Source organism: Panthera leo, chromosome F3 (genome assembly GCF_018350215.1).
Source record: "Panthera leo isolate Ple1 chromosome F3, P.leo_Ple1_pat1.1, whole genome shotgun sequence".
NCBI lineage: Eukaryota > Metazoa > Chordata > Mammalia > Carnivora > Felidae > Panthera > Panthera leo.
The window spans coordinates 1,653,110-1,665,355 of record NC_056696.1 but is presented as its reverse complement, the minus strand read 5'-3'; the positions used below and the strand labels follow the sequence as shown (position 1 = coordinate 1,665,355).

Below are 12,246 nucleotides of genomic sequence, written 5' to 3'. Positions count from 1 at the left end.
TAGTTTAATCATTTGTTTTCGCCCGGATTCCGCCTTGGCTCCTACTTTGACACGGTCCACCCTTGGGAAGCCTTCTGCCTGCCTGTCCACTTCCCCCCGGGTCTCTCGCAGCCCTGCTCCCCCTCTTCAGCCTCACAGCCCTTCCGAATGGCACACGTGCCCTAGAAATGCCCGGAGAGCCGTCTGGCCGCCTCTGTCGCCAGTGACACGGTCCTTCATTCTAGGCCCCGAACAGACTTTGAACTAATGATGAACACTGTGAGCACAGCACAGTATGTTCTATTCGGGGCTACAAGTGACACACACCTGAAACAGCGAGACGCGCGTTCTCAAGTCCGGGTGGTAGAGCGGTTCTGAAAACGTCCTGAGCACCGAGCGGAGGTAGTGAATGTCTCCTGTCCCGAGACGGTCACATTAATCCACCTGTCGTTCGTGTGCAAGGAAAATATTTCAAGAACCTTCCAAATCCCCAAACACGTGAACAGCAGTATAAAATAGAGCGATGAGGAAACCTTTTCCCAGAAGAGTTCTGCTGTCGCTCAAGCGTGTTCATTGTGCTGGTGATATAAAAAAAACTTGCTTTATTTTTTTGCCCTTGCATGAGCTGTGGGTGCCCTGGACGGTGGCAGCCGGCAGGGCTCGGTCAGCAAGCCGGTGGCTCTGACCCTGAGCCCTGCCTCAGCCGCACACTCCGTGGGTGTGTGCTCACAGAGCGCTCCCCACAGGAGGCAGGCACCTTCACGCTCCTCGGACCTGTGGTGTCCTTCTTGGGAGCTCCTCCAGTTCGGGGGGAAGCGTGGCTAATCTGCCGGTCTTTGTCCGTGTTTTTTCTTCTTACGCCAGGAGAAACGATGCAGCAGCATACGCCTTCTAGGCGAGCTCCGCTAGTTCTCCTGCGGGGGTCTCCGCTTTCGCTTCACACACGCACGCAGGATGCTCAGAGGCAGCCCCAGCCTCACGTCGTCCCGTTAGACGTTCTGAAGCCAGGACGTCGTCCTTTTCCATAAAGGACTGACCGCCCCCCACCAGGAGCTCCCACGCTGGCCACTAGTGGCCCGTCTTGAGGTTGAATGCTTTTCTGACTCAGCCAGGATTCTGCCCTCTGTTTAAGGACCATCACTTCATGGTAACACGTGGTGTCTCCTCTGTGCCAGGCTCTTTTCAAAACTCTGTTCCATACACAAACTAATTTTACCCTCGTGCGTGATGAGGTAAGTCCAGTCCCTCCTTTACGGCTGCAGTGTCGCCAGGAGCGGGTTATGTGTCCACAGCAACGGGGCTGGTCGGTGGTGGGGGGTGGCCAGGCATTGAGTAGCCGCGGCTCCGGAGCCTCCGCTGTCCCCGAGCCCGGAAAGGGCGTGGGCAGCACCGTGTAGGCCCAGGACACGGTGTCCGGGACCTAGTGTGCGCTGAACACCCTGCGAGGGGTCCGCTGTCACCTGCGTCATTGCTGTTGCTGAATTTGGACACATAGTTTTTCTGTCCCGTCCGGTTTCCCTAGCATTTATTGTCTCTGTCCTAGGTTTGTTCACGTCGGAAGATCTAGACTGTTGCTCAGGTCTTACAGAACGTTGCAGATTCTGTGATGACTTGAGGGCTAATCAATCACCTTTAACAGGGAAAATGTGTATTTTATTAAAATGGCTTTTTTCGGAAGGTAATTTATTGAGCTGCTCGTGGCACATCTTGATAATCACATCACATGTTCTGTGTGTAACGAATAATAAATTGAAGGTCAGTAGGACAACTCCCTAACTTTTCTTTGAATTGCCGTTTGTTCAGATCACAAGGTTTACATCTGGCACAAACGTAGTGAACTGCCCATCGCGGAGCTGACAGGGCACACGCGCACAGTCAACTGCGTGAGCTGGAACCCACAGATCCCATCCCTGATGGCCAGCGCCTCCGACGACGGCACTGTTAGAATATGGGGACCAGCACCTTTTATAGACCACCAGAATATTGAAGGTAACCCCACTGCACGGCAGCCAGGCTCCCTCCCGGTGGAACAGGGCCCCACTCGTTGGAAAGTTGCAGGACTTTTAAGCGTGGGACAGAATTTATGTTCTCCCTCATTTAGAGGCTGTATACGCTCTCCCTTCACAGGAGTGTAAGCAATGTGAGAGGCGGGGGGTGGGGGGGGTGGGGGGTGTGCACGTGTGTGCATGTGTGTGCGCGGTGACAGTGGGGAGAATAAACTGGAATGTGCCACCTCCTTCATATCCTCTGGCTGTGGTCAGTTCAACAGCATATGGAAAATCGTCTTGCTTCATGATGCAGGAAGCATTTTATATTTTTATACCCACAAGAACTAGCCATTATCCAAAATGTGAACCACTTTAGAACGATCTTGATTATGGATTTTACTCTTAAAAATAAACCCGTATGGCACCACGTGGCACCCCAGCCCCTGTGCAGAGGAGAGGGAAGGAAACTGAACTTCCCCCGTACCTTGGGGCCAGGCAGCATGCCGGCCTGGTCGTTCGTGTGCGGTCTTGCACAAATCCTCCTGGCCCTCCGAGAGACATGTTTACCCTCAGTTCTGGAGGGTTCCAGACGGAGTTGGGCCAGGCCTCACTCGAGCGCTGCCGGCCTTCGAGTCCCGAATCCAAGAGGGTTTTCTCACGACCTTGGAACGCTTGGTAACGAAGCAGGCCCAGAGCGAGGAAGTGAACAGTGAAGGACAAGGCTCCGTTGAGCAAGACATTGTGGCTGGAGGGAAGACGTGATGAGAAGGTTTATGGAAAGGACTTAACTCCGCTTTCACACAGAGCAGGTGAAGTGTTTTGTTTGCTTAGAAGGAAGTCCCTGACCTAGAAAACCGAGAGGAGATTTGCGTTCATTTTGTCCCACATAAATGAGCCAGAAAGGCAACCAGCTGCTGTCAGATGAGAGCGGGAGCCTGAAGGACGACAGGGGTGAAGTTTGTGAACCACTGCTGAGTGGTTCAGGGCCCGAAGGGCCGTTGGCCTGTGCGTCACCGCACGGCAGACCCGCTTCCTCAGGGAAAGCCATGAGGACTCAGCCTCCGCTCCATTCGTTGTCGTGTTTCAGTTTCTGGGCCGGGGCTCTGATAGAGACGTTGCATACGTCCGTCACTGGTCGTACGTGCGTTTCTAACCTTATCAGTCATTTGGAATTTGTCTCTTCAAGTAAGATTTGAAGGTGAAGAAGAATCTTCGGTCTGTAGTAACAGATTGACCTTCTAAGTGGATTTATTTTAGACACACCCTTGAGCTTCTCTCTCCATGACAGTGAAGAGCCACTGTGCTGCCGGCGGGGAGGGGCGGGGGGGGGGGTGCTTAGTTGATGCGGATGCACCAGATGTGGTGTGGCTCTGAGCTCTGGTCCGGGTCAACAACTCTGCCTTGGGTTTTGGCAACATCGATAGAGCCAGAGACAGATAGCCCTAAAACAGGAAAAATGCTTCTGTGTAACTGGGTATGTGGCTGTTAGGCCTTCTATGTAGCACTCTTCTGGTTCTTTATCCCCCACTCGAAGAAACTTTTTTTTTTTTTTTTTTTTTAAATGAACACCTGTTTGGAATAGAAATTTTGAAAAGTATAGGTGAGGCTGAAGAAAACAACCTCCAAAAACCATGACACCCTAAGTAAGATCCTTTTATGATAACGGTCGAGTTCACAGGCGGTGACGCTGCTACAGCCTGGATGGCACGAAAGACCGCTGAGTGTGATTCCGTTTGTATGAAACGTCCTGAGCAGGCATACCCCCAGACACTGAAAGTAGACGGGCTGGGGGCCGGTGTTTGCGGATGAGTGCCAGCAGGCGACGAAAACATTCCGCGGTTGGTGGAGGTGATGGTTGTACAGTCCTGTGGACGTACCGGTAGTAACTGTTGAGTTGTGCGCTCTAAGTGGGTGTGTTGTGTGTGTTGTGTGTGGCTGACCCACAGCCAGAGAGGGGAGGCTGATGACTGCAGACCTTGAGACGGGCAAAGCAAGGCCACGGTCGCAGGGCCGTGAGAGTCTAGTGTGATCGTTCACTTGGGGAACAGAGTAACGGATGTAGACTGTCCTAAGTTAAGACGTGATACAAACACTTGGTTTTAATGATTATGGTGGAAATGTCAAGTGTGTGCCTTGGCGTGATTATTTTTCAGTGGGAGTACGGGTTGTCATGTCATGATGCTGATATTAAAACTTACTAACTGGTAACTTTTTTCTTCCCCTCCCCTCTCCCCTCCCCCTCCCCCCTCCCCCCCCCCCCCCCACCTCCTCCCCGCCCTCCAAACACATTTCGTCTTGTCTTCATTCAGAGGAATGCAGTAGCATGGATAGTTGATGGCGAGTGTGGAGCAGACGGCTTCTGTTTAACTTAAAATTAGTCGTATTTTAATGGCTTGGGATTTGGTGCAAACAAACATGATTGATAGCTGGACAGACATGCTCGTCATGAAAAAAAGAACCATTTCTGAAGCCCGATTGGGGCCAAACATTTACACCTTGCTTCATAGTAACCAGTTGAGATGAAGCACGTCGTTAGAACGTTGTTGGACGCCATGTTGAATCGCCCCCATCGGTTGTGAAGGACTGTGCTACATTCAGGCTTACCCACCGAACTCCGTATATATATTGTTTTCCCTCCTGCCTTTTGTCTGGTGGGACACCACTCTTGTTGCTCTTCTGTGTAATGAAGTTTAAATGCTTGTTTGGAAAACTTTATTTAACAGTTTAGAAGGCTTGATAGAAGGAGTGCATTAGTCTGAAGAGTACACATTGGATAGGAAAGAATTTCCTTCTTTTGTTTCTCCAAATCTTTCCGCCTTATTTAGCTTGAGATCTTTGCAGCTTGGTTCATGGATCCTAGCCTTTGCCCGTTGCGCAGTAGATACCGGTCCAGATGACAAACCAGTGAACTATGTCAAAAGCACTCTCGATATTACATTTGACAAAAAGTTTTGTACTTTTCACATAGCTTGTTGCCCCGTAAAAGGGTTAACAGCACAATTTTTTAAAAATAAATTAAGAAGTATTTATAGGATTAAAGTGACTTCATTTGTATACATTTGGAATCTAAACCAGCTTAAAAAAAAAGTTTCCTCTATGACTTAAGATACGCAGTAAAACTGACGCTCTTCCGGAATCCCACATGAGACTTGGTCAGAAACAGAGCTTGGAAGGACATTACACAGGAAATCCAGAGTAACCCCTTGGAGGTTTCCCCCCTTTTGTTTTTTTTTTCCCCGAAGGAACATCAGTACCTGATGTCGAAGAAATTCAAGATTCCAAAAGAGAATTTTAAGCCTGTACCAACAGGAGAGCTCGGTAGTGAGTCAGTGTAGGCTTTCCGCGAAGCACGTTCCGAGCTGTTCCCGGCTTGGAGGTCTGCTCTGGTGGGGTCCGGCACGAGTGGAAAGCAGGTGTGACCACCGGGGAAGTTCATAGCATGACCCAGCGTGTTAGAAGACTCCACAGGCCACAGACCGAAACTGGGTTTCACACCTCATAGTCCTGTGTCTGAACTGCCCGTAACGTTTTGACCTGTCGAGGGACGTACACGTACAGAACGCTCCTTCTCAGTTTTTCAGATCTTGCCATACTGAACCTCATTCCAAACTGGTGCTGTGGGTAGTCTTTGCCTCCCCCTCCCCTGGTAGTTCAAGGAAAGGTTTCCTCCGTGGGAAAGCACTTTTAATCCTGACAAGTTCACATCTGAAAGAAGCCAAAAGCCTCCCGTTCGCATTGTGCTTTTAAACCCCGTAACAGCTGGACGCGGCGTACTTCGTCTCCTTTGGAACCACCTCCCCGTTCCGGCAGAGGGTCCGAGGGGACCGCGGCTGTTACGGTGGGGAGAGGAGTGGAGGTGCCCCCGAGATGAGGTTCTGGCGAGGAAAAGGGCCCGTGCCAAGTCCCTTCTGGGGCCCGGGACCCTCAGAGCAGAGCGAGAAGGGCTTGGGTGTCAGGGACTCTCCTGTGGGGGCGGGGACGTCAGGGAGGGGAGACGAAAGAAAAACACAATTGGCCTTAAAATAGCACGGATTCTCCCAAAAGCTCATAGTAAGAGGAAGCGACAGACCGTGTCAGCAGATGATTTTATCAAATTGGTATGTAAAAGATTTCTTTAAGCTCCATTTTGCAGAGACCCCCACTTAGAGAATCAAGAATTCCTGTTTTGATACTTCTAAGTTACGATAACGATCTGTTACAGTTTATCTGGTACTTCATTTTTCTTAACTAAAATTACTTCTTACTTTAAGCTTGAATAAAAGTCTTCATTGGTAACTGTATATAATTCAGTGGCAACTTCTCTTTCCCGCAGTACAGTTAAGTCCAGGCACGTTTTCCGCCCCGAAGCCGTTAGGCAATGCACCCCGTCTCCACAGTAGCATCTCTGACGAACTGTGGGCCCAGAAACGCCACGGCTGCTGACAGATTAGGTCCAGCGCGCTCCCTGAGGTCCGCGCCCGTCCGTGGGCTTCGGCCTCCGCTCCTCCCGCTTCACCCGGCCGCCCCCACGCAGGAGCCCAGTGCTCCGTGGGTAGTTGAGGACCTCTAAAAAAGCGGAATGAAAGGGAGACACGCCGGCCAGGGAACAGAACTCCACTAAGGCGGAGTAACGATGATGCCGAGGCCTCCGGGGCGTTCCCGGGGCCGTGACCCCGCGGCGTCCCGCACACGCGGGTGCCTCGCCGTGCCCGCTCCTGCACCTGCCGCGCGGGGTCCCGTAGGGCAGGCCGGGGGTGGCCCGTAGCTATGAAGTGACCAGCTCCGCCAGGGCTCTAGTCTCTGCGTAGGCTCGAGAGCAAGGGGACGGCCAAGCCGGTACAACGTACTAACGTAGAAACTGAAAAGTACCAATACTTTTTGCACGTAGATCAAAACTAGAGTGGAGAATTTGGGCTCCAAAAATCAGGTTAGTAGGCTCATTTCCATGTGCTTAAAAATGTTTTTGTTCTTGTTGTTGGTTGATTAAGGGCTAGGGCAAGTCTAAAATGGAATGCCTTTTGCCTCCAAACAATCGGTTATCGACAGTACAGTGTTGGATGTGAGGCGGGTGGGGGTGGCGACGGAGAAGTTGGGGGGTGGGGGGGCGGGGAGGGGTGACAGCTCGCGTCCCTACCCTCCACGTTCCCGCTGCCCTTCTAGGTCAGGCAGACATGTTGTGTTTAAACCAGGTAAGTCGCTTAAACAGGAGATTGTGCTGGCGAGCATCCCCACGGATTGGCCGGTGTTCGGTGTTCGTGGGTGGGAGAGCAAAAGGGATTACCTAACTTTAAATACAAACTAAGTGATTCAAGTCACCTGCCTAGTTGTAAGGGGGAAAAAAAAAATTCCTAACTCCTTGTCAGTATTTTAGTCTGAAATCCCGCTCGCAGAAATACGATTTTTTCGTTCTTAGGCGTGTTCTCCCTCTAGAGTGGCGTTCCGTGACATTAATAGAAAACCCTTCTTCCCCACCCCTCCCCACCTTGGAATTTTCTTTTTTAGGATGTTGTTTCCTGCACACAAGAACTGACCTAGCACTCTGCTCACGGTGGTAAATATATCGTACATCTCTTGAAAGGGAAATATCTGTCAGGTTCTTTCACAGCAGAAGAATGGCAGCTTTTGAAGGGGGAGGAAAGAAGACATTTTTCTTAATATCCTTTTGGTCCCATCTCTAAAACGTACACGTACCTCGCTTTAATGTTTAATTTCTCATTTAGACTTCAGCAACTCTTTCGGCGTTCCTCTCCAAAAGAGTACTTGGGTTTTCAAAACCATCCCTGATTCCATCGAAACTGCTCACTTTAAGAGAAGAGGTGAATTTGAGTTTATTTACACTTAGACACTTTCTAAAAACAGGGTGAACTTCATTGAAATCCTCAGTGCTGTTGAGCTGTTGTCACAGTAGCTGCCCTCTAGTTGCAGAAACAAATCTGTAAAAGCCCATCCCCGTCTACTTAGTCCAGGTAGGCTGGATTGAATGAAACTACTAGTATAAAAACGTGTGCGTGTTGTGTGTGTGCAAGAGAGCGTACCGAACTCATAAAAAGCCCTAGAAACAGCTTCCTGGGCTCTTCGTGTCAATTTTAGGAAGTCTCGTGCACATGTGAAGCGCCCTCTCTGAACTCAAGGTCTGGTTAATACTGGTATATTTTTGTAAGACTCAGATGCGTCCCCACGCATGACTCAAACATTTGCGTTATCGGGGTCAATGTGCTAAAACGGAATCGTAACATTTTTAGGCACGGATGGAAAAAATGTCATTGGCTCCTTGAAAAACGTGTGTGTGTGGCGAGGGGAAGAGATCCACAAAAGCATGTATGTACTGTAACAAACCAAGCTGTAGAGATCAGGGAAAGAACTTCAGTGTTGATCTCAAGATACCTAAATTGTCAAGATTTACATGGCATTGTGGTGGAACTAGTTAACGCTTAGAGCTTTCGGTATGTAATAACTATTGCTATGGACTGATTCAGTGTTTCAAAGGATTGTGTTCTCAAATTTGGGGGAGTTCTGGTTTTTTGTTTCTGGTTTTTGTTTTTTTTTTTTAACTGCCTCTCAGATTATATTTAGTAGTTTAAATTTCTTGGCTTTATTATTTCATTAAAGCATAAAAAACTTCAGGTCTCCGGTATTTATTTTCACTTGTTCTACTAATTATTTACAAAACATTCTTTGTTAACTTTTATTTTATAAATGTGTAGTATATTAAGCGTCTTTAAAATTTTGTTCAATTGAAACTACATTAACTTTGATTTGCTTTACTGGGATTTTTTTTTTTTTTTTAATACACCTTTTCCATGTCAGTGCGTAGCACTTACCCAATTGTTTGTATTCCCTTTCAATCCAATAAACAGAATGAATAAGAAATTGTTGCTGTGTTAAATCTCCTAATATCCACTCATCTGAATGCTTACATAGTAGGACTTTTAACCTAAAACAATGGATTTGCTGAATTTGACTTTCCTCTGTTTCCCTGGAGGTTGTTTTTAATGTTTACTTTTGAGAGAGCGCAAGCGGGGGAGGGGCAGGGAGCGGGGAAACCGAATCCAAAGCAAGCTCTGCGCTGAGGTGGGGCTCGAACTCACGAACCACGGACGAGACGGTGACCTGGACCGAAGTTGCTGAAGTTGGACACTCGACCGACTGAGCCACCCAGGCGTCCCTGGGACGTCTTTTGTAAAGCGCAATTGTGTAGTCGTGGAGGGATTAGTTTAGAAAAAAATTTAAGGGATACTTGCATTTTAAAGGAATCACATGCCTGCTCCATTTTGTTCAAAAATGTCACTGCATCTGAAATTCGTCATTAGGAGTTGGATATGTTGATTAGTGGAGAAAATATGCTTCCAGTTTGAGATTAAAATTTATTTCCTGGGGCACCTGGGTGGCTCAGTCGGTTAACAGTCTGACTTCGGCTCAGGCCACGATCTCGTGGTTCGTGGGTTCGAGCCTCACGTCGGGCTCTGTGCCGACAGCTCGGAGCCTGGAGCTGCTTCGGCCTCTGTGTCTCCCTCTCTCTCTCTCACCCTCCCCCGCTCATGCTGTGTCTCTTTTTTCAAAAATAAACATTTTTTAAAAATTGAAAAATGTATTTCCTCACGAATAATTTGGAGGATTTAAACATTTCCATGGAGAAAGCATTCAGTGTGTGCAAACCCACCGCACAGCTGTGCTTACAGAGAAAGGGAAAGAGCTGTAAGGTGCTTCCGGCCAGCGGCAGCATCCTGCACAGAAGGACGTTCACCTGTGACAGGCCAGCACCAGGCAGGCAGCTAATGGGGGGCTGGCGGCCGCCAGAGCTGGGCTAGGGGGATCTACGTGTTTTCTTTAAGTAAGGTGCTCCTTCGCGGATTTGGAAACTCCCAACTGTTCATTTACACGTCAGCTCTTGTGTCAGAGCTCGATATCCGGCATGGAGAATTTTCCAGCCTTCACGAATCTAAGTGTGGAAGTTGTATTTTTTTTTTTTTAAGTGTATTTATTTTGAAAGAGAGCACGCATGAGTGGAGGAGTGGCAGCGAGAGAGGGGGAGAGAAAGAACCCCAAGCAGACTCCGCACCGTCACCACAGAGCCTGACACGGGGCTCGAACCCACAAACCGTGAGATCATGACCTGAGCCTAAGAGTCCCGACCGAGCCCCCCAGGCACCCTGTCTTCTGGCTCTTAAAGCTACAGTTTGCAAAGGAAAACAGGCTTTAAGTGAAGGTGCCCGAGCCTTTCTCAGGCAGGCAGGTGTGTTTCGGTGAGCTCTGTCCCCATTCGTGGGCTTGCATGCAAAGAACGTTCCAGCAAGCCTCAGTCTCCTTATCCACAGAGACCGCCCCCCTCCCCGAGCAAGTATGCCTGCTTTCACTTCTGTCCCTGCTCTCCCTCCTGGCACACGTGCGGGGCCTCGGGACGTCTGTCAGGTGCCAGGTGTGTTCAGTGTGCGTGTCATGTAGTCCCTATGAGCAAGAGAGTCCCTTTGTGCCGGTTATGTAGCCCGGCCTCAGGAGGCGAACGTGACCAAGGGGTGGCGGGCCTGGGGTTCAAATCCCCCTGTGATTCCACAGTCTGCTCTTCTAAACCCGGGACCATGTAAGCGGTTCAGCTTCCAGACTGCGAGTCCCATTTGGGAACACATTTGTTCAGCTGGCGCTCCATGCTGGTGCAGAGCCCGCGCTTGTGACCTTGGCAGTGAGGCCAGGAAGCAGGAGCCCGAGCGGGGAGGGGATGGACAGCGACCAGCCGCGGCACCACGCATCTGTCTGGCCGAGGAGGGAGGTCCCCACGCGGTGGGCACTCAGGCCGCCGTCCAGCTGCTTCCCGTGCTTTTCTTCCGTTCTCCGGTGGCTTCACGGGGCACGGACTCCAGTGCCTGGTTTACAGACGAGACAACTGGGCTCAAACGAACCGGTCTGCAGGCACAGGGCCTCTGAGCTGGGTGCCTCCGAGCGCACGCGCTTAAGCACCGCCAAGAACAAACTCCCTTGGTCCGTAGGTAGCCGCTTACCTTGGACTCAAAACCATTCAAACTTGGCAAAGGTCGGCGAAGATTGGAAGGGCCCGCTGGCTCTGGCTGACTGCGCAGCTCAGAGAAGAAAATGACAGTCTCAAAAGTCTACCAAGAGACTTCTCTCCGCATAAGTAAAGTGGTCCATAGAACAGACGCGGGAAGTTTCATAGAGGAGAGCCCCCACAGTAAGTTTGCGCATCTTCAGAGTGCATAAATTTATAGCGTAGCGGTTAAAATCACGGGTCCTGGAATCTTCAGACCTGACTCTAAATCCGATCACTGGACGTGTGGTGATTTACACAAGTTACTTCACGTCCCCTGACCTGCAGGCGCAGCTAACCGTGTTGGGCGCTCGGCTCCGTAACACGGGGCGTGTGCGGAGTCGCTCGGCAAACTGTGCTTGAAGACAGGCTGAAAAGTCAGCACAGACGATGCAGTCAGCAAAATCCGGAAGATGGAGCTTCTGCACAACACACGACCTGAGCTGACCTGACCTGGGTCAGATGACCCAGCTTCTTCCAACAGATTGCCGGAAAACAAGAGGGAACCTAGCGGAGGAGGAGACATTAACTGGAGGAGATGTGTAAATCTGGTTTGGATCCATGCAAGCGTGAACAAACCAACGGAAACGCTTGTGAGCCAATGGGGGACATGTGAGCACCAACCAGATACTTCGGACCAAGAGATCGCATTTATGTAGGATATCGGTACCGTGGTCGTGTGTTTTCAGGACCCTTATCCTACAGAGATGTGGCCAAAATAGCACAGATGTAATGATGTCTCTTATTCAAAACCATCTGGCTTCAGAACAGTAGGGGGAGGGAGCAGATTACGCATAAAACAAGAATACCCATGACCAATTACTGTAGCTGATACAATACAAAATTACCAAATACCATTAACCAGTCCCTTCACTGTCTTCAAAAGTCAGTATGTGCCCGTGTGGCCACACGAATCCTGACAGGGAGGATGGATGGACAGCCGGACACGTCCCTTTTAATGGGCCCGTCGAGCACGGCGCTCCCCCCACGTGCATCCAGTCTGCGAAATAAACGTGGGACCAGCTGTCAAAGGAGATCCGTTCCTCCTCCGCCCCAACTCTGTCACACTGTCACTGACAGATTATCGATTTCAGTGAACGTGGAGGGGCTCACCGGGGAGCCAAGGTCAGGTCCCGCCAGGGCCCTCGGGGAGTAGGACCTGGAGTAGTTGTCAAAGTGACCCTCCTGGGAAAGGTGCCTGGGGAAGCAGCCTTTGTCAAGGAATTGAAAGAGCAGCTGACTCAGAACCGAGTTACCTCTGAG

At 50.1% G+C, this 12,246-nt stretch overlaps 1 protein-coding gene across 3 annotated transcripts in view; it reads left to right on the top strand.

Moving 5' to 3' along the window:
• Window positions 1–5,001, top strand: part of WDR26 (WD repeat domain 26) — a 36,120-nt gene extending 31,119 nt beyond the window's left edge. For all 3 annotated transcript variants that reach the window (XM_042924562.1, XM_042924560.1, XM_042924561.1), the window contains 2 exons: window positions 1,783–1,968; window positions 4,277–5,001. In XM_042924562.1, the coding sequence (XP_042780496.1) occupies window positions 1,783–1,968; window positions 4,277–4,302 (212 nt within the window). In that variant the 3' untranslated portion in view covers window positions 4,303–5,001. The remainder of the gene's footprint in view (window positions 1–1,782; window positions 1,969–4,276) is intronic.
• Window positions 5,002–12,246: the final 7,245 nt, after the last annotated feature.